The sequence below is a fragment of the Pholis gunnellus genome (genome assembly GCF_910591455.1).
Source record: "Pholis gunnellus genome assembly, chromosome: 23".
NCBI lineage: Eukaryota > Metazoa > Chordata > Actinopteri > Perciformes > Pholidae > Pholis > Pholis gunnellus.
The window spans coordinates 8,458,275-8,481,596 of NC_136550.1; the positions used below are offsets into that span (position 1 = coordinate 8,458,275).

Below are 23,322 nucleotides of genomic sequence, written 5' to 3' on the forward strand. Positions count from 1 at the left end.
AATGTGATCCGAATCAACAACCTCATTTGGGCGGGGGGAGTGTATGTCACAAAGACCCAAATGTCATGTATTTATCTGTGTGTCAAGATTTCCTCTCTGTAATATCACTGCACTTCTACAAGTCTTTCATCCTTTTTCCTTTATTAATTACCTTTTACGAGTTTATAAAACACCAAGTCCAATCTAGGTCAGCTAATGCATTAGCAAGCCATGAAACAAGCCAATTCCAAATGACGTCCTTGTGAGCAGCAAGAGTGTATGATTAACATGATTAGCACCCTAACCCTGCTAAATTCTTCTATCTTCTTTCTCCCTTCTTTGGGGTTTTTTTTTTTTTGGAGCGTGGAAAGTGCTTTAATCACTGTCCCTCAACTTCAAATGATATGCTGTGGTGTGGTGGGAAAAAAAATGGCTTTGGCTCAGGCTGCTGAGAAAAATAAGCAGTGCTGTCACACTCCACGGGTAATGTTTTGTGGCTCATCTTTTTGTTCTGGCTGAAATATCTGGGGAGGGGTAGCGAGAATCAGATTGATTCCTAAACTGGGCAAGGATAATCTTTAGGGCCCAAGAAAAAGCAGTGTAAATCTTAAGAATGTCATACTTGAAGACATCTACCCCGAATTCCCACACTTCCATAATCCAGCATCTGTGGCGAGGAGGGCTCCTCAAACAACAATAGGTCTTGACACACACGTTTCCCCAGCACGCTGACACAGCAAGTGACCTGTGACAGCCTCTTTGAGGAGATTGTATCCACTCAAATACGTCCAACAAATACATCTTATTTTGGCCCGCGGGGATTTTCCCTGAAGAATAACCTCAACCGCAGGGTGAAAAGTCTTGTTCCGCTTGGGAAGAAAAGGGTCGGACCAAATCCAATCCTTGTGCAGCAACCACGGAACATAAGCCAGAATGTGACCGGAAAGGTTTATGTTTTTATGGCTTCACTTGGAAAGAACAGTGCGACAAAGCTTTTATTTCCTTCTCAGATTCATTTGTACTTAATCTGTAATATTGGAGCCAAATGTGCTTTCAGTGACATTACATCTTACTTAATTAGACTTAAGTAGAAGATTCACACTCGGTATTCTTCGCATTTTACTGCTTTTGTGTCACTACGCAATGAGGAATGCTGAATTGTATTTTGACATCACTGCTCACTATTTAAATGTCAATCATCATTACCGACACAATGTCCCACCTACGAGCTAAAAGCATATGCAATATTAGCAGACTACCAATATCTGGCGACGCCTACTGACTGTGTAATTGCTTCCTCCAAAAACCTCTGCTCTGTGAATGGTCTATCGTACACCAGAGAAAAAGACACAGCGCTAGGTTTACTGCCGGCGCTGTGCAGGAGAGCGGAACATACTTTTTATTTGGTTTTTCTGTAGCCGCTTTCCCACAGCTGTCCACATCTGGGCACATATTAAACTCAGGCAGATGTCCCGGCATTGGTTTTAGTCTGGTTGCACTCCATAGATGTAACTGCATTAGTCCTGTAGTACCTTGTAAACAACCCCTCCGTCTGCACTAACACAAAAGTGCCTCGCTGGAGCGCGAACCAAGCTAACAGTCACAGCTCACGTTTGAACGGTACCTTTATCTGCTGAGACTTAATTAGGCTCATTTAATTTGAGCCCAAACAAGGTGGATATTACTTGAGTTTGTAACTCCAGTCGTTACGACGCAGCAGGTGACAAGTTGACTTTGAACACAGTGTGATTGTGTGCGTTTATTGCCAGCGACTGCAATATAACGACAGATTGTGCCGACTTTATGTTGCTCTCAAGCTACATTTCAGAAACCGAAATGGCCACTGTTTTTGTACGAGGAAAATGTGATTCCACTTGTGCTCATATTTTGTGCGAGTGATCAATAGATATAATCTGCTAATGGGCTGAGTTTATGTCCACTGGCCTTATGTCTTCAGCAGAAATCTGCTCACTGAGGTACTTTTTGAGCCAATGTCCCTTTTATACTCCTCCCATACTTGGCACCGCACACTCATATGGCCTGATAGCCTGGCAGTGGCTAATGTGTGCAAATTGTCATTGGGAGTCTTTTTATATCAAGCACCAGTGCTCAGCACTTCTTTAGAAGGTGACTTCAGCATTTCTCTCCCTTCCATCTCATTTAGTGTGTAGATCCATTGTTGAATATACAGTATGGGTCTATAAAGCAGAAACTGCCCTTGTCTTATAGGCCGTCCTTGAGATTGCAGTTCGCAGCAAGGTAGAATAAAGAAGCTGTTTTCCCATTTCAGCTTTGACTTCCGTACACTGCACAGGTAGCTTGTGGCTGTATGTTCAAGTCACACAGCATATATTAGCCCCAAAACACAGAGCACAACAAGCCAATCAAATCCAATTGCTACTCCTATCAGGATGCAGATCAGGGTTACTAAAGGGGTAATGAAGTAGCGCTTTGCTGATAATGTAACCACAAGCCGAAAACCAACCTCTTGACACTTAGCAGAACTGCAAACATAGCACATGGGGAAAACTACTAGCCGCTTGGCCCCTCTTTACTTTTAACACTTTGTCAATAACCCAACTTTTCCTAAATGTACACCAAACAGGCCGCGGCTTGGATTACGTCGTGATTAATCTGATTTCATTTTTGGAGGCTTTGCCTTTTTGGAAGGGAAATGCTGCTGCAGCTCTGTTGACGCGAGTTGTTAATCACAGCACAAGTTAGCAAATGTGTTTAATTTCCCTCGCTTTATTTATGATCACAATGGTAATTCTCTTTCTGAAGTGAGCGAGCGTATTGCTGGGAGCCGTGAGGAGCTTGAGAACGTCAAAGGACTCGTGTTTATTATTCTGTCTTTGGATCGTAAGTCAAAGTCCTATGCAAGAAAAGTTTCGAGATACCTCACGGTTGAAGTCATGACTTTGTGGCCATTCTCGATGAGCGCGAGTGCACAAAGCAGCTGTAAAATACATTTCTGGGCTGAGCAAGAATTCAAAGGCCAGAAACCTTTGTAACAGGTCATTAATTTTAAATGCACTGCCTGGAGTCACATCAGCTGCCTGCGCCAGAGTTACGGGCTAGCATCATGTAACAAACGCATTCTATAGGATACGGAAGATGGGTTCTGTGAAAGTGCCCTTTTGTACACTTGACCCAGGCCTCACTTTTATATGTTTCCACAATTTCAGTGAGCCACACTGTAGTTAATCAGCAGTGCAAATCAGACAGAATTGCCATGGTTTTACTGTCCAAATATTTTACAGGATCCTCACTTTGAGGACACCATTTACAAATTAAAATGAATGTTGCCTCACACCCTCTTCAGGAACAACCTGGGGCATTGCATGCAGCAGCATGAGAACAAGCCGGGCTTCTTAAAAGGACAGTTAAATTATGATCTCTTGAGCACTTTGTTTTAGAATATATTGCAATTTCACAGGAGTTGCTTTTTAGTTCGCATGGATTGTCACATCCAATTACTATATTCAACATGCACTCATGCTCCCGGGCTATTGTGTTTGATCAGGTATACTTCTGACTCACTGTAGAATCGACTGATTGTCTGTTCGACCTTCAGCAGGCTGAAGGGAGCTGGAAACGGGGCTACCTTGTACAATGAATTCCTTTCACCGTCCTCCCCGTCTTTCTCCATTTCAATGAGCCACTTTGAATGTGCAGTTTTTAAGTGTTGTTTTCGGATTAGACTATTCCCTCATTCCTTGAAAGTTGTGAATGGGATACTTTTGGAAGAAATAAGTTGCTATGACCAATGGTCACAAAATTCGTATTATAATATATATATATATATGTGTGAATATCAGAGAACTCCTTAAATGAATGTGTTGATTGTAAAAACAAAAAAAACACATAAAAAGTCACGATCGTGTACAATGATCACATTACATAATTATTTTTTTACTGCGTTGTCACTGTAAATCAGAAATAGAGCAAGATGATAGCTAATAGAATTCTTGAAGCTTATCACATAAACACCTAAAATGAATATAAATCACCATCCCTCACCATGCAATCACCTTTAATGACTGTAAGGCAGCTATGAACGGCGGTAATAAGATAGCAAGAAAGAAAAAGGGGGATTTCCTCAGGTTTTACACTAGAATTGGATCTGTCCTTCACCTTAACTTTCCTACTTTAACTGTGATGTTAACTAAATAAGGCTAGTGTAACTGAGGTGAATTGCGTGGTTAAGTGGTATTTGTCTTAACAGCAAATCAATTTTGTGCAAGCAACAAGCAAACACAGTGCCAAACACCTACAAACTTTTAACAAGAGTAAAGCCCGGGGCAGCTCTCATTACCTTAATGGATACTGAAAGGGATAAATGTAAGCTATATATTGCACAGCATGTCAAGGACTTCCAGTGATAAACCATAAGGATGCATGGGGCAGGACGTCCGGTGTAACTAACAGCGCACTGCTGCCAAGAAAAGGACCAGTGTTCAAAGTATGCCTTATATAGGATAGAAATTCATTCATTCATTCAAACATTTAGCAAACAATGCCCCTCCATCACTGTCAAAAATTACGTGTCAGTTCAGTCAGGGACGCTGAGTTGCATCGGAAAGTTTTGCAGTTCAGTCTGAAGTCACTCATTTGTAATACAGTCTATTTCTGAGAAGATTTATCCATCGCGTTGGGTTCTCATGCCAGATACCCAAAAGCATTGTTGGAAGGCGGCCATGATTGTCGTTTGGCTGTGTGCAGGCTGTGGCATCTCAAAGCTGTTTCCAGACTGATGTCTCCTCATGAAAATTTAATGTAGAAAGTGTTTCCAAAAAAAAGGTGCAGTTTACGAGAGCAGCGGAAGACACTAATTAGCGATATCACAGCGGGGAAAGGAAAACTTAAAAAGGTGCACATAAACCTCATTAGCATTTAGAAGTTAGGTCTGGTATTTTTCTGATTTCCCCTAACTTTACGCAGAGGCAGACATTTTGCATCCAGAGATCTCACGGCGCATGGAAAATTCCACTCTGCACACTCTCAAAGATCCTCACTTTCTGCAAGCCGAGTATACTTCCCGCTTCACAGCCGCGAGCTTCAGACAAAACTTCCCCCGGACTTTGATTTTGCTTTGTTTTGCTAAAAGAACACGTTTGAAGCGAGGAGTTATCTCCTCTCACATCTCAAACGGCAGCAAGATGTAGCCCGCCTCTGTTAAGTCAGTAAGTTGAGACACAGGCTGGGACAAGACAGCTTATTCAACACAGCTAAGCCGCCTGCCACTATCAAAGAACTTCAAAGGTGGATAAATGGTTATCCAGTGGAGCTAGGGGCTCTTCTTTTATGCCATTTAAAGAATTCTGGGAAATACTCTGTTTAGGGTACTCCTAGCTTGTTTAACTGACATATAATGTGTTCTATCTTCTCACCTAACGCTCAGCAAGGAAGCAAATATTTTTTGATTTCCTCGAATACAACCTGAACTACGTGGAGATGCCTAAAGTGTGCTGTTGTGTCCATTCTCCCTTCTTGTTCATGTACATTGTAGATCCATCTTTCACTCGTGCTGTTGCTCTGCAGTTCTGAATCTCACGTCTGTAACAATATCTCTCATCTTTTTTTTTTGTTTTGTTTTTTTCGCAGAGGACCAGCTGCCCCCTGGTTTCCCCACCATAGACATGGGCCCACAGTTGAAAGTGGTGGAGCGAACGCGCACCGCCACTATGCTCTGTGCCGCCAGCGGCAACCCCGACCCAGACATCTCCTGGTTTAAAGACTTCCTCCCTGTCAACACCACCACCAACAATGGACGCATTAAACAGCTCAGATCAGGTCGGTTTCCTCTGCTGAAAACTGAATTACAAAGCGGGGAGTCTCCTTTCTTGTTATTCTCTATCTGAGCCGCTCCCCCTGTTGTCTTCTCTGTTCGTTCATCCTCTTCTTCCTCCCATAATTTAACCTCTCATTTGGCTTTTAATTTTGTAGGTAATGGCATTGTTTCTACTACTTCCTGTCCTCTACTCTCTGTGCGCCCCGGTGTGTGCTGTCTGTATGTGTGTCTCCCTTTGTCTTCCAGTGTTGTCATGGGCTGTTGGGATTGTTCCCCCTCTGTGTTTGCTGGCTTCTGCCCTAACTTCTGCCCTCATTGCTCACTGCTGTGACTTTTTACAATTAATTATTTCTGCGGTTTTGTGTTGATTTCCTGTCCACTGCATTGGTGCAGTATTTTTCCTTTTTGGGATCCATTCTCTTCATTTCTTATGCCTTTTTTCTTTTTTTTTTTAAACAATTAATATTCAACATTCAGCTTCATTCAGAATCTGCTAAGGAATTCACATGATTATAAAATAGGAAAGATGCAGAACAGCAAATTAATCATCGTTCTGGTTCATTTGTTGAAATTGTATTTTTTTGAAAGAGGGATCCTTAAACCTCTGAATAAAAACTATTTTATTGCATAAGAACTTTCTTTAGGTTAAAGACAAACATCTATTTTTGGACTCTAATCAGCCACAGTAGTGTGTAAAGCTTCACAAGGCTTTTCCCCTTACCCCTTACTTCTTTAAATGTACTGCTTTAATGTGTAGATGCCAGCTTTGTTTTGATTTGCCTGTGACATTATCCTAATATCCCCATTCGCCTGAATACCCCATTTGATTTCACTGTCTCAGTACTATCTCAGAGACTATTCTATACTCTTAACGGAAATGACATAAATCATAGCTTGCAGCTTTATGTGCCCGCGAAAGGCAACACATTAGCACAACTACTTGTAACTTTGAAGTCTTGTATGTTTGACCACCTTGTCTTCAGATTTCACAGCTGTCCTTTGTTAAACCGTCTTGTTAACCTGACTTCCTTTCTGACTTGTTTTTAACAGAACTGTGTAGAATTAACCCTTTATTTCTAACTGTGCGACTTTGATTCACGTAGTTGATAAAGCATTGACGAAAACCTTTGTTAACTAAACTCACTTAAAGCATATAATCATATTCTTATGCTGTCTTTCTTCTCTCTATATTTTTAAATCTACAGAATCCTTTGGTAAGTGCTTAGCTCTAAAGCACACATCACCCCCCCCACTAATTTCCATGTCTCAAACAACTATTAAAATGCATGGCATGCATTTTACTAACAGATAGTGTAGTATTAGGGCTACTACTAGAGGCACATACACTCTTCCCTCACCCCACGGTAGTCAAGTGTCCTACCACTGCCAGTATCACCTCTATCTGGAGATTATAATCACCCAACCTTAGCTGATGTTGTCATACAATGACCTGTCCTCACATCTTACTCACTCACTGACCCACCACGTACTCACTTTATCCTTTTAACACCAGCAAAGTAGCTCTGGGAATTTCAAGTGTTTTAGGGAGGTGACCAGCTCTGCTTAGCTCAGGTGAAGCAAAGGGATATCTCAAGTTGTTTAAGTATGACTGCTCACAATCTCACACACAAAGTCGTCAAAAGTCTCTCCCTTCAGGAGACGGTCTTCAGAAGCTATTGCCACTTCCAAAAATGGCGCCTCCCCGTGCCACATCAATGTACAAGTTCTTCTCTCTGATCTATGCTTTTTTCTATGATGAATCCTGTCTATCTTTGCCAGTAGAGTACAGAACAATTCCTTCTCTCTTTCTCTCTCTCTCTCTCTCTCCCTCTCCTTTATCTTTCCTCTAGTACCTTTATTTACGTACCCTGTTAAATCTAATTTGATTCTTCTTCCAAAGCCCCAAGCCTCTATCTACTCGTACTAATGCTTCTTCTTTCTAATCTTATTTGCATTCATATTATCCACCCAGGTGGTACACCAATAAGAGGTAAGAGTGCTGAACTGACGTTCACAGAATGAAAATAATACAAATTCATTCTTGCTGTCAACCCATCCATTCACTTGAATCACCTCCATTTTTGTCCTGTTTACCAAGACCGAAACCCATTACATTCATACGGACCTTCCTTCTTATTTGTCCCATTTTCGTTGACTAAATTTGTATTCCATTTTTCTTTGTCTATGCTTTATTTACTCCTTTGTATTCTGGTTTCAAGAGCCTGTTTAGCTCAGTTGTGATATGCTTGCCCTGGCTCGAATAAGCATATCCAATGACAATTATTTTTTTAAACTATATTTTTTTCCGTTCATTTTTTGTTTTCTTTTTGGCCATAGCGAATCATGTGTCCCTCTTTTTGTCCAACTAAAACAACCAAGCATTTTTCCCCCTTAGCTGTTCTTGTTCAGCACTAAACAATATGCACAGATGCTGTGGAATCACGCAGGCATGCTGAAGACAACATTGCCTCTCCTCTGCTTTTTTCTCCCAAAGAATTCTTTCTATATTTGCAAACTATTTTTTTTCCCATTTCTTCTATTTGCTTTCCTCTCCTGTACCTCTACAAAAAAGCCCAAACAACCACTTTTTTGATAAAGTTTCTACGGTGCTTTTTTTTCTCTTTCACCTATTTTTCTTACTTTTCTTGGGTTTGGAGACTATTTTACTTTTTGACTTTTTTTCTTCAGGGTTTGGGGAAGGCAAACAGTAGAGTCTGGCGAGGACCTGATTGGCTCATTTTTGCCGTGTGACATGAAGCTGGAGAGTTGTTGATGCATAAAGCCATTTTTCCCTGGGTCATGTGACACCACACTGCTGATCCCATTTGTGGATTTTTATGGGTGTCTTTTGTAGCTTTCACAAGCTAAAGCAGTGGTTGGTTACCTTCTTGTCGGCTCAGGTCGATATTTTGAATTTTGTCTTCTAATACAATTGCATTTTATTTTTCAGCTAAGGGTTGTCAGAAGGTTGTAAGTTGTGCCGACATACATTTCTTGCCAAGATTTGCATGTCAAAACTTTTGTTATTGAGGGTTATATGTTGGTTTTGCCTTACATAATACTTCAATTAACATTTTTCCAAACATATGAGCAGCATTTTTCAACTTTTTGTATGGGCTGCCTTTTTTGAAAGTCACTTCACCTAGATGAAGTCCCCAAAATTATTCAGTTAGGTGAATACTACACTCAATCTGTGATTGAATATGCTAAAATTCATACCTAAATTTCTTTCTTTTAATTGTCCTCCCTTGTTATGCTGCTTTCTTATACTGTAAACCTTTTTTTGTTTGATCCATGTTTCCCTAAAGCAGTATCACTCATCCCCATATTGACCAGTCCAGTGATATGTTGTATATTGAAGGGCTTGCCCCTATTCTTCAAAGTGAAATTATGACTTTTTTTTTAACATTGGCGATAGGATTAGGGTCTTTTTAGATCCTATAGCCATATAAGCATTCGGGCTTTTTCTCTAAAGAAGTCATCGACAAGGTAAATGTATTATAGACAGACGGTAACTTAGGAGCTTTTCTTTTCTTTTGGTTGACAACGTGTTATATTCTTTTCCCTTGTGGTTACTTTAGCCTTGTTAAATTGTATTACAATGTCTTGCATGATTACCATTTGCAGATATCCCTCACCTATAGTAGGGTAACACAGTCCTCAGCCAGTGGATCAGGCTGTGATAATGATGGGGGCTTAACTTTAAAATATAGAGTATTACGTAAAAGATGCAAGGACGTAGTATTTCATCGATGCAGTTTATTGGATATTGTTTAATTTCAACTTTCCTCAAAACTGTCCAACTACTCAGGCTTGACAGGACAAAGCAAAACTAGAAATGAAGGGGGGGCCGATGTTGGCCTCCTTGAGGTTAAACAACTACTTTTCCTTTTTTGACGTCTGCTTGTGAACATGATGGGAACAACAACATTTTAACCAAACATACCCCCCCAACCCCGTTTGCTATTCCCAACCAGGAGCCCTCCAGATAGAGCAGAGCGAAGAGTCTGACCAGGGGAAGTATGAATGTGTGGCGACCAACAACGATGGAACCCGCTACTCTGCCCCAGCAAATCTATACGTCAGAGGTAGGAAACACATGTTGACCACGCTGGCATGCGTTCTATCAAATATTATATTAATCTCCTCTTTAAAACTCGTGAGTAACCTTTAAATCAGCCAATAAAGTCAGCAGGGGCCATCTCCTGTGAGGCCGTTGTAAGTATGCTTGGTTTTTGTTGTTTTGGTTCTTGTTTTTATTTTGCACTCGACTTACCTGCACTGATTTGAAACCTACGGTATCTGCTGTTATGTGTTTCTGGTCCTTGTTGATAATCCTGAGCCTAACACCGATGACTAGACTTGCTTGCTGTGTTTATCTACTAATTGCCTCTCAAACCTGACTGTCGGAGGTGGTAAAGGGTGGCCGGCCCTCCTCCATCAGTCCCAACTCTTTCCCCAGCAGTGAACAGATCCTCTCTGGCCTTTTTTCTCTCTATTGATCCTAATGGAAGGACAGCTTTAATCTCACTAGTTTTACTGACAGTGAAATGTAGAAAATAAACAGTTACAACTGGTATAAAGTCATTCTAATATAGGTTTTTTTCATGATCTTACTCCATATGTAAAATGATCTTCTACAAACATAGTCTCAGTTTTTATATAGAATTATATATCATTACTATACAGCTTCAGGAATTTAGAACAGAACATGCAGAGTAGCAGCAGAGGCTCACTTTCAGTCACCATTTTTTCAAAGAGGCTGTAATCTTTCACTCTTTATTATTAGTACAATTAGTATTGTCAAGTATTGTTTTAATTAAATTCTCTATAAATACGTGTTGCAGATAGATACTGTACATTTGTACACATTTTTTTGTAATTTTCAAATACATTTTACAATATCTTTTGGTTAGCTTTTGTAAGTAACACATACAAATATAAAATAATTGTATGTATCATTATAAGCTAACCACATGGCTTGGGCAGAATTTGCATTAAAAGTAAACGTTCTCTCTTATTCATAATGTTTGAGCTTAGACAGGTCAGACTTTATCTGGGAAGCAGGAAGATACAGTACAAGGGGCTACCTGCACCTTGGAGACAGAAGGTCCTTCGAATTGTTTAAGTAGCATTTGAACACCTAAAACATGGCCTTTTTACTCTCTGTGTTTCCCTTGTTTTTCTCCTTTCCTTATTTAATTTTGTTCTGCATCAAATTTCCTACATCCCTCAGAGCTACGAGAAGGTTGGTGTGTTTTTACTTTTTGAACACAACACTAAACATAAATAATTTCATTTGTTTAGAAAAAAAGAAAAGTTTTTCTCTTATTTCATTTTTTTGACCTCTATTCAAATCATGTCGCTCATTCAATGTCCATGTTCCCATCGAGAATGCCCCGGTCTTTGTCAGAGTGCTTGACTGTCCAACAGGTGGTGCATGTTTGCATCTTTCAGGGGGGGGGGGGGATATTTGCACATGTCTGAGGATCTATTTGCATGGTCACCTCTCAATGCTTGAGCTAGTCATCCCCTTTGCCCTGCCCTTACCCAAACCCTAACCCTGTCAGTGTTCCTGCTTGGTTTCCTCTGATGAGTCACCACGCAGCAGGTCAATGGGATGAATAATGAATAAGTTTGTAATAATTAAATTAGTTTCAGTTAGAACAGAAAAGTAATGCGACGCACACGGCCAGCATACAATATATCCTTGATTGGGCTCTTGGACTAATAATTGCTGTTCTACATAGATGCAGAGCTGCTCCATATGAGCACTGAATCTTTCCCTCCATCGAGCCATTTCAGCATCACTGCACTACAATGTTCCCTGTGGTGCTTCTCTCCAATTGAAGTTTCTCAGGGATAAAAGTATGTTAAAGCAAAATCAATCCTTTGTTGAAATGGGCACTAAAGTCAAGCGCCAAGCTGTAAAAACAACCGGTGCCCTCGGAGATTATACACACTTCCTCCGACTCGGATGTTTCTGCGCAGGAAGTCGTGAAAGGATGATGTATTTAGAGCGTTATTCACGAGACTTGACAAATGTAATGATATTCAAATGAGCACGATAATATTATGTCTGTGGGGAGCGTGATCCAATTGGATATTAATTAAATATTGAGTGAGAGAAACGTTGTATTTAATAATGCAAGCAGTTCCCCTAGATTTCCTCTCCAGAGAGCGCTGCAGTCTGCTCGACAGAATGGGCTCGTGAATTAGAAGCAGACAGCAGTCGACTATACCTGCACAAATAACTAGTTTAGAGTCACGGGAACTACTGTAGAGGCAGCTTAAAAGGATGGGTCAATTAGCAAGCAATAAATACAAGTATCCACTCGATTAAAAGCAACACGTTCCTTAACAGTTTTCTTCAAGGTTCACTAAAGAACTGAAGAAATAATCTAATCGAAGCTAACTGTAATCTATTTTCAATACCATGAGCAGTAACACTGACTTTCCTTTTACTGTCAACCCTCCCTAAATGTTTTATAACAATACCCGGTAGTCCCTGTCTTGTTTCCCACATACCTAAGCCCCTTAGTTATCCACGTATCCATGTACTTAGCTATTATTGCATAAAACTCCTCACAAGTAAAGCCTGAGGAGGAATACTATGTCTTAGACCCCTTGTCCTAAGATGTTTGTCTTCTTCTTCGTGTGTTTTTTTTAGTTCTCCCAGGACCTTGAGCTTGTACTCGTCACATTTACAACCATGTAGCAGTAGCGGACTAACCCTCCCATTACACAGTGTGCTACCACGTCTTCCTTCTGACCCCGTTACCACTTATTTTACCCCTGCAGCCCTCTTCCCCCTGACTCCCGTACATGGTTGCCTCACAAAGTCACATATTGTTCTTGTATGCATGACGGACTCTTGCTCCCCTCCAAAAGGCCTTGAAGCCGTCCATGTGCATTATGAATGTTATACATTTAAGTTAACCTAAGAGTTTCACCTTTTCTTTGAAGTTTTAGCCTTTTATGTTTTTTGGAGAATATTTTTTTGGGGGGGGAATGTGTATCCGCTAGTGCTGTCAAATGATATGTTTGTTTGTTTAAAATCCGGATTAAAATCAACATAGCTGTGGGTAATCATGATTATTAAAAAAAATAATAAGGCTCGATTGTATTTTGAAATGACAGGAAAAACACTTTTGCGTCAGCAAAACAGAAATCATAACAAAATAAAGCTCCTGGTTAAACTAAAACTCAGCATTAAGAGACAAGTATACCACACACCTAATTACTCCGATGGCAGTTCTGTGCAGCCCTGTTGTAATGTGCTGCAAAATGATGACTTGTACTGTACATAAATCATGAAAACAATGAGTAGTTAAAAAGCCGCCATCAGTGGTATTTTCTGCAAATGCATCCGTCGTGGAGCATCTTATGTACCTCGTATAAGATGTGTGTGGCTGGTCTAGATCCTTGACATGTACCGAGGTAAAGTTACATTTATCTGAATGAGCTCGCACAGCCTTTTATCGGACATGCACTGAGGCCCGCAGTCATGTCGAGATCATTTGAATTAGCATCAGTTAATATTTTGATTTTGATTCATTCACAGGCTTGGACTGATTTTGTACAATCAGAGAACACAGTGTAGCGAGACAAGTTAATGCTTTAAGCGCCCGCATAATTGGTCCTCTTCTGTGATAAGCGTAAGACCTTTCAACGGCTTTTGAATTAGTAAGCATAAAGAAAGTATGCATAACTTTTACTTTCATCCTCTGAGCTGGCAGAGTTCACAAGTCTAAAGCCACTTTTAAAAGTAAAGGCAGGAGAGGGAGACACGTTAAGGGTGATAGTGTTCTGACTGAAGTTTATTCACGGCGTGAAAGCATAACATTTGACAGCCCTAGTCTCTACTTTGGACCGACCCTAAATATTGCAGAGAAACATCATTCTCCTTTGATGCGTGTGCAACGTCTCGGAGTATTATCTGTGTTTTTGTGTGATGCGAGAATGTGATGAGGCACATTATCTCACATCAGCTGGAAGCACGCAGCCGAAAAAAGTTGTTTCTTCGCATACAACTGTGGAGTGCTGTCGACTCTCCAGCACTTTGTGTAGTTCTGCATATCTGTTCCGATGGTGATACGGTATTTCTGTGCATGGCGCTCGTGTTGTTCCTTCACCATTGAAATATGTAAGTCTTGGATCAAATGTGTTTTCTTAACCTTCATCCGGCAACCATAAGTTATGTATCTAGAAACCAGTTCAATGTCTGCTACAGTGTCACCTTTAACAATATGCTAATGTTATTATATAACGACCAGTCAGTTTTCTTTTGGCAACATTTGAGGGGAATACACAACATTTTTTTTTCTATGAATGGATTCTGTTGTTCCATTTCCTGCTGGGTTTTCACACCACCTTTTGTCTCTTTTCAGTGCGCCGGGTGCCACCACGATTCTCCATTCCACCTACGGACAATGAGATCATGCCAGGCGGAAGTGTCAATATCACATGCGTGGCAGTGGGCTCTCCCATGCCGTATGTCAAGTGGATGCTGGGTGCAGAGGACCTTACGCCAGAGGACGACATGCCCATTGGACGGAACGTCTTGGAGCTCACAGACGTCCGGCAGTCGGCCAACTACACCTGTGTGGCCATGTCAACCCTGGGGGTGATAGAGGCTGTGGCACAGATAACGGTGAAAGGTAAAGCTGAGCTTCTTCAGAATTAAAGGGCCGAGTAGAGTGCTCAGCAGCATGCTGATATATATTTTTTTTATTTTAACTGCACGCATATACTATCTGGATATTTGAAGCTACTGTATATTAGGAGTAAATATCCAAGCAGAGACTATGGGCAGTGCTTTAAAGAAAGTAATTTAACCCTCACTGTCACGGTAACTCATCTGTGGAGGATTCCTTAACGCTTTAGACAAGCCCTGCTGCCAGCCTCAGTGCATTAGATGTCAGATGGAGAATATAGTGAAGTTCTTATCTCTCAGCTGGAGAGCCACACGCTTACCATTTCTGTTAGCGAGAGGTAGAGGAGGAGGAGGAGGAGGGGGGGCGGCAGGGGGATGTAAAACGTAGCGAGTATTGTTTGGTGTCCTCTGTAGGCATGGTACTTATCGGAGTGTAATCATATCTACACAGCAGCGTACCGGAAAGATATCCCAGATTGGTGTCGCCATGTTCACGTGCACACAAGGGACCGACTCCCATACACGGCTTTGTTTTTCCGAGACATAACATAGAAATATTAGTCACAATATAGCCGTCTGGCAGCAAGCTCCCCCAGAAGCATACTTGAGATGGCATATAAAGACAATCTATTGCCCTGATATCTTTTGCCATGTGCCACGGCGTGGGGAATTAAAGCAATAAATTCAACTGTTAAATTATTAAAGTGATAAACACTGGGATATCCGAGATTAACGACAACAGCACTCTCAGTTGAACACGGGGTGAGCCAACCTTTAATCTCGCACATAAGTTCGTATCCAACTTTTGTTTTTTTACAAATGTAAACTAGAAAAGTGAAATAACACTAGGACGATCCTCGCAACAGAAGGCACACATCGTACGAGTCTCTTAAGACTCCAGATATACTGTACATCATCAGTGTCAAGTGCAATGGGCTGGAAAATGATAATTCAACCATCTATAGATTAAAATAAAGTGTCTCTGGCCCACAATGTAAATTAATCTACAGAGATATAGCATTGCTGTATACATTCCTATTCATATTTATGTAATATTCATCATCACAGCGTTGCCCAAGGCTCCTGGCATTCCTGTGGTGACAGAGCGCACAGCCACCAGCATAACACTGACGTGGGACTCTGGCAATCCGGAACCGGTGTCCTATTACATCATCCAACACAAGTCCAAGTACTCGGAAGACTCGTACAAGGAGATTGACGGCGTAGCCACCACTCGGTACAGCGTGGGAGGCCTCAGCCCTTATTCGGACTACGAGTTTCGGGTGGTGGCGGTGAACAACATCGGCCGAGGGCCACCCAGTGACAGCATCGAGGCCAAAACAGCTGAGCAGGCACCCAGCACGGCACCGAGGCAAGTCAGAGGTCACATGCTGAGCACCACCACCGCCGTGATCCACTGGGATGAACCGGAGGAGGCTAACGGGCAGATCATGGGTTACCGAGTCTACTACACCATGGATTCCACCCAGCACGTCAACATCTGGGAGAAGCAGATTGTTCGGGGGTCCAACTTTGTCACCATCCAGGGCCTCATCCCCAATAAGACCTACTACATCAAGGTTTTGGCCTACACCTCAGTAGGCGATGGACCTCTTTCCCCAGACCTTCAAATAATCGCAAAGACAGGAGGTAAGCATGGTTTGTTTTCATTTGCGGAATTTATAATTGAACAAGTTTGAAGTTTAACAAATGTTCAGACTCCACAAGTAAACTTGAGAGTGTCACAAACATTTTGAAGCCACACTACTTTTGTCACTGATCCTCATTAGTGGTTTACAGCCGGGAATGCATGATCCTCTTCAGGCTTTCTACAAAAACGTCAATTGGCTTTCTCAAGCGGGAAAAAAAATTGTTTTGTATTTCAAGTGCTTAGTTGTTTACTTCTCCTGAAAAAAGTTTGTGTTCTTTTCCTCATTAAGTAACCATGGACTGTCTCTTGTAGCGAAAACTTAACGCAAAGTGACATCTGTGCCAGAATGACTGTGATGATAATGAATAGTGCAAGATGTAATGATACATTAATTCATCTCTTTATTCCACTTGCAGTTCCCTCCCAACCAACCGACTTCAAAGGAGAAGCCAAATCAGAAACAAGCATTTTACTGTCATGGATTGCCCCAGCGCAGACTGGACAGGAAAATCAGATCACAGGATATGAACTGATGTACAGGAAGAGGGACGACAAAGAGGAGGTAATCATTTCCTGACTTAACCCAATTCTTCGGCCTCCCCATATTTAACAAAATAAATATGATGAATCACACAGGAATCAATGTCATTTCATGAAATTATCATTTTCTTGTGGTTTCCTAATACCAACACCAATAGCACTAATTAATAAGTCAGACATATGTACACAATTCATAATTCCATGGCGGAATTTACAGGGCAAATGTGGTTTAAATGGATATTAACAATATTTATGGTAAGCTGATAATCAAACCAATAATGTTACACCATTTCATACAACACTAAAAAATACCGCCAAATGACTGCATCATTGTGTGGTTATCAGGATATACAGTCAAATGTTATCTTCATATCAGAAGGCAGCATACCTATTATATATGTGGTACTCCCCGTCTTTACTTTGAAAGCTCACACGTGAAACTTTCTCCACAGAAACGCATCAGCTTCGAGCCGACAACAACGTACCTGCTGAAAGACTTGAAGCCCTTCACAACTTATACTTTCCGGCTGGCTGCCCGTAGTAAACACGGAGTTGGAGCTTACACCAATGAGATCTCGGCAGAAACTCCACAGACACGTAGGTCTTCTTCCTTATCTGACAGGGTTTAAACTATTTGGGAAGGAACACATTTTCAAATGCATTCTAAATTTAAGTGTGCTGCAAAAATCCGAGGAAAGAAAAAAAAAAGTGACAAGGACGTCAGGAAGGGTTTTGAGCACAGATAAAGTGAATATGATTTTTCTTTAAATGGTCGATGCATTTGAAAAGACGTACACATTTGAAGGAGTAAACAAGTGTTACCTGACCATGCAGAATTCACTTTGAAAAGGTTGCATGGACAGAGTACCCAGGCTGTCCTGTGAAGTCAGGACACAAGGTTACAAAACGAATGATAAAGCCTTGAATTATTAACACCACTGCCCACATCTGCATTACCCAAATGTTTTTCATGAGCGAAAGGGCATTTCAGGAAGCCTTGTCTCTTGACATTACATGTCAGCCAAAAATAAGAGAGGAAAGAATTTTTCAAAATGAGCTTTCTATGTAGCTACACTGCCAAGAACCACTTGGGATTTTCCCATTTCCGCTATTGATGTTTTAAACTCAATTCAAATTAGAATCAAGAAAGTCGTGGAGTAACGACATCATAGAAAGCTCACAGCAAGTATCGTCTCTGTAGTTAGGGACGTTTCCACCCGAAAGACCTCAGATTTATGAAACAAGTCAAAATTGAAAACTTCGATTCTGTTCCAAAATCAAACTAAATCCAGCGCAGTTCAACTCAATTAAACCATACGTGGAAGAAAAAAAACACTGAACTGTTTTGTCTTTGCACATTAACATAAGTCTGAGGTCTCTGAAAGCCAAGGGCAGGGATCAGGTGGGTATAAAAGCTCAAACTCTGCCCAGATGTATGTTCTGAGGTAAATGATGTTGTCAATCAAGACGTGCATGCCAATGTTATCAGAATCTAATAAATCAGTCGTGTCTCCTTGGGAAGTTCTCTGTTGTACAATCAGGCTTTTACCACAAACCAACAGGCTTCGGAAAGGTTGGTGACAAATACAACATTTTTCTATTTTAAATAGTTAAAGCATCAACCTTTATGTTTTTGGATTGATGGTAACTGCTTGCCAAATTTGTCTTAGATATTACTTCATTTATTTTGGAATGGTTTTATCCTAAATTATTCTGAAGTAATTTTAGAATAAAATGATCTTATAAATAGAATATTAGGATATATGATTTTTGTTTCATTTTTAATACATATATCTATAAATATATATTTCCATGACAAAGGTAGGTTACATACGTTAAAGCTGTCCTTTTCCCAATCAGCACCTTCCATTCATCATCATGTGTGTACACGTTTGTGTTGGTCTTTGCCTTTTGTTTTGCCTGTATTTTCTATGTTTCCTTGAGTTAATATACTTTATTTTTTTACCCACATAAGTCTTTGTGCTTTTTCTTCATTTTGTGTCATTTTATTTTCCTCTTCTTTTTTTTTTTCCTTTGTTTGGTCAATTCTACCATCATCACCCCGATCAAACCAAACTGAAACTCCTTTAAAACCAAAAATCCAACTCAATGAACGGCCTGACCAAACAAAAAAAAAAACCTTCACCTGCACCCAAATCCAACACATCAACCAGAACCCTCAGGCCCACCTCAGGAAGTCCAGTGCTACAGCCCCAGCTCCACCAACATCCTGGTAAGTTGGCGGCCACCCCCAATGGAATTACAAAATGGGATCATAACGCAATACACCATCCAATATGCTGCAACTGAAGGGGAGGATGCTACTGCTCGTCAAATCTCCAGCATCCCTCCGGAGAGCTCTCAGTACCTTTTGGAACACCTGGAAAAATGGACAGATTACCGCGTGACGGTTACTGCTCACACAGATGTCGGGGCAGGACCGGAAAGCCTGCCGCAGCTCATCCGCACGGAGGAGGATGGTATGTGTTCGCTAAAACAAAGCTCCAGCTGAAAATCCAGTCCACCCCTCTTAACCTACCCTGGCAAATACTAACAACCTCGCCTAAATCTACGATTCCCTCTTCTTTCCTACCCCCTCTGCCTGCTTCTAGACTGTCGCCACTTGATACTTTTAGCCCCGTTTTGGACTGTGCACTTTTTCACCCACACAAACTGTGACTCACTTTGCAAAAGCACCTTTTTTTATTTTTACTTTTTTTTTTATTTTTCCTACGCTGCTCAATTTCAACACATGGTATGGCATTTTCAACTGCAGGCCTCCAACTTCCAGTCCCAACTGTCATTTTTGAAATATTCTCTGCAGTGTTTTTGAACGGCAGCATTTTTTGTAGAACTCACTTTTTTTTTTTGGGAACTTGGCAAAAGGACAAGTTCTGGACAGTGGGAATGACAATAGGTGGAAGACATTTTTGAAGGCCATTTTTTAAATATTTTTTCTCCCCTCATGTGATAGAATCATTTTTTTTATTCATTTTTTTCCCTCCCACCATAGCCAAAATTCTTGTAGTGCTTCAAGTATTTGAAACACTCGAAGCCCCCTTTTGGCTCCACTTTTCTATTTTGGCAAAACACATTTTTATTCTATGTTTTAGAAATCCACTCTACCCATTTTTAATGTTTCCAGATTAGGTCAGTTGTCAGACCTGTTTTTGCTGTTGGTTTTTCCCCCTTACCATTGTTGAAATATTGATGTCATGCAGTGCTTGTTGCAGTTCGCTGCACTTTTGTGATTTTTTTTGTCACTGCAGCATTTTGCGCTACGGCTTTGGGGCAGGAAATAGCAAGAGAGCAAAGGGGTTCTCCGTAATTTTGACCTTTTTTTTCTATCCCATGGTGTTCCTCCAGTTCCTAGCGGGCCACCTCGTAAAGTTGAGGTGGAGGCTGTCAACTCCTCATCAATTAAAGTGATCTGGCGTTCACCGATGCCCACCAAGCAGCACGGTCAGATCCGAGGGTACCAGGTGCACTATGTCAGGATGGTTAATGGGGAGCCCACAGGACAGCCAGTCATCAAGGACATCCTGATTGATGATGCCCAGGTACTACACCCAGCCAACACATCTCTCAGACACAAAGTATCGCTTTCTCTCTCTCACCTTTACATGCGCTACAGAAAAGTATTTTAATTTGAGTGGGAAAAAAGCTCACTTTCATAATGTCACATCAATTATTAAACTGAATCGAAAATAGTTCGAATTGAACTGCTGTGTCACTAATTACAATTCTACCGGAGGCAGAAGTTGTGCACATTTATTGACTAGTCTATATATGATTATTGTTACTTTTACTATCATTATTTTTATCAACATAGAAATTGATTTGGTGGTTGCAGACAAACTGTGTGTATACTTTCTCACCAGTGACTAGCGTCTGTACCTGGCCTTATTTGTTGTCTCTTTTCTCTCCATATTCGTATATCATAATCAGTGGGAATATGATGATTCTACCGAACATGTGAGTAGTTAAACTTGACAAAATTCGAATCTTGTTTTCCCCTGCTGTCATCCCTCTGCATGAATGGCATGTGTCTTTTGTGCCTTTGGAGTTCAAGACCTCAAGCATTTTAAGCATTAGCTTGAGCGCTATTTCAGCTTCGTAAGTTATTTAGAAAACCGCAGATGGAATCTTTGACTAACACTAGTACTGACCTTAAAGGTTTGCAGTCTATTGGCGTTTACTGCCGGAGCTATTTTGTAACGTACGAAAGAAACACTCTTTGCCGAGCATTTTATTTACCCAAGCTTATCACGACCATTCCTATCCACTGAAGCATGCCTCGATTCAAAGTATAGCTTGAGAGAATGTGTCTGTTGTGTTTTTCCTGATGGTTATGCTTACATATACATTCAGCTCGCAAGTGAGTGTCCTGGAACTTAAGTCCTGCATCTTTACAGGAAATGATCATCACAGAGCTGCAGGCTGAGACCACATATTCAGTTACTGTGGGAGCCTACACAACCAAGGGCGACGGTGCACGCAGCAAGCCCAAACTGATCACCACCACTGGCGCAGGTACTGTAACCGCAACCACTGACGAATCTCCTGTGGTTCAGTGCTATACGTTTTCATCTGAGACTGCATTTCCCACTCTGAAAAGCTGTGAAACTGCAGCCGATAAGAGGGGGGGGGGGGGGGGGGGGGGGGGGGGGGGGGGGGGGGGGGGGGAGTGCGCGGCAGATATCATGTCATCGAGCGTGTAAAGTGTGAATGCAGCTAATTGCCGTCTCATTTACTGCAATAACTCTTACCCACTTGGTGTGACATGGCGCTGCTGAAGGCATTTTCAAAATAATGGAAAATGTAGAGGGAGTGCAAGAAAGGGAAGAAAAGTTCAGCTCTTTTACGCACCTCTTTTGACAGTGTTGTACCACAGTAAAATGACTTACAACACACAGATAATGAATGCCTGTCTACGACAAATATGATAAGATGGAAACATGATTCTCCATATTTATAACTATGTGTCCTTTTCTCCACTGGTACCGTCTTAGTTCCTGATAAACCTCGACTAATGGTCAGTACAACCAACATGGGCACCGCTCTCCTCCAGTGGCACCCCCCCGGCATTAACCCACGGCCCCCTGCAAGGCTACCGCCTCCGCTTTGGCCGCAAAGACGTGGATCCGCTGACCGTCATCGAGTTCCCCGAGCGAGAGAACCACTACACTACCAAAGAAATCCATAAGGGAGCGTCATACACTTTCCGTCTGTCCGCGCGCAACAAGGTGGGCTTTGGTGAAGAGACGGTCAAGGAAGTCACCACGAATGAGGACGTGCCAAGCGGCTACCCTCAGAGCATTACAGCAGAGGGTGCCACCACCTCCACCATTCAGGTCAGCTGGCAACCCGTTTTGCTGGCGGAGCGAAATGGCCAAATAGTGAAATATGCTCTGCAGTACAAGGACATCAACAGCCCACGCAGTCCCTCAGAACTCTTCATCACTGCCCCGGAATCCACAGTCATCCTGGATGGCCTTAAGGCAGATACCACTTATGATATTAAAATGTGTGCCTTCACCAGCAAGGGCTCTGGTTCCTATAGCCCAAGTGTCCAATTCAGGACACAGCCTTTGGATCAAGGTAGGACCAGTCCCTGAACCTTTTATAGCTCTTTCCCCCTTTTAAAATCAACCTTTCCCTGCGCTGCCCATTCCAACTACAGCAGCTTCCTCTGAAAGCATCACGTTGAAAAAAAGTATGGAATCACCGACAGGACTTTGGTATTAACATATTGTCCAACCATTAGTCTTTCCTAATCTTAGAATGATTTAAGAAACTCACGCGGGAGTAAGTATGTTTGTTTGTTTGTGTCTCGTCGGTCAAGCAAAGCTCAGTCATTGATTTAAGGGTTGGTGTTGGTGAGAAGGTAAGAGGACAGTGTTGAGTTCAGTGTAGTACTGCCTGCTTTTGAAGAAGAGATTCTCAGGTAAGCGCTGGTGACGGGACCATTAGCGTAGATATATAGAAGAAAAAAAGGATGCTCTGTGTCTAAATCACCTGCTCCCCCTTTCTTTTAGCAGTGTTTGCAAAAAACTTTCATGTGAGAGCTGCCATGAAGACATCCGTGTTGCTGACCTGGGAAATCCCAGACACCTACAACCCAGCTCAGCCTTTCACTGTGAGCACTGCCGAAATAAATATACAATCATCAATGTGTATATACGTACCCTACACAATGCTTTGACCCAACGAATGATTCAGTTGACATCCTAAACCAAGTCTGCACATGAAACAAACTCGTTCGCATACAGATCCTTTACGACAATGGGCAGAGTGTGGAGGTGGATGGGAAGCTAACACAGAAGCTAATCGTGGGTCTTCAACCTGAGACGCAGTACTCCTTCCTCCTGACCAATCGCGGCAACAGCGCCGGCGGTCTGCAGCATCGCGTGTCCACCATGACGGCCCCAGACATTCTCCGCAGCAAACCCGACCTGGTCGGCAAGACCAACTCGGACGGTATGGTGACTGTGGAGCTACCATCGGTGCTGACATCTGAGAGAGTAAGGTGAGTAGAGCTGACAAAGTGACATCTAATTACTCAGACTTTGGGTTGCCCCTATGAAGGTGGATGATTTGAATCGTATGTTGAGAAGCCCCCACGTTGACTCGCATTTTTTGTTGTTGTGTATTGACTCCTGCCCAGATGCATTGACCTGGAGCGCTGTCTCTAAGTTGATT

General features: G+C 41.8%; 1 protein-coding gene across 1 annotated transcript in view; it reads left to right on the forward strand.

The window, feature by feature from the left end:
• LOC306714860 (receptor-type tyrosine-protein phosphatase delta) overlaps positions 1-23,322 on the forward strand; it is a 138,840-nt gene that overhangs the window by 88,902 nt on the left and 26,616 nt on the right. Inside the window, 14 exon segments of the mRNA XM_079185019.1 lie at positions 5,587-5,775; positions 9,751-9,861; positions 14,164-14,433; positions 15,498-16,079; positions 16,497-16,642; positions 17,073-17,217; positions 18,795-19,100; positions 19,987-20,180; positions 20,569-20,595; positions 21,036-21,153; positions 21,633-21,697; positions 21,699-22,221; positions 22,662-22,759; positions 22,893-23,149. Of these exon segments, the coding sequence (XP_079041145.1) occupies positions 5,587-5,775; positions 9,751-9,861; positions 14,164-14,433; positions 15,498-16,079; positions 16,497-16,642; positions 17,073-17,217; positions 18,795-19,100; positions 19,987-20,180; positions 20,569-20,595; positions 21,036-21,153; positions 21,633-21,697; positions 21,699-22,221; positions 22,662-22,759; positions 22,893-23,149 (3,031 nt within the window).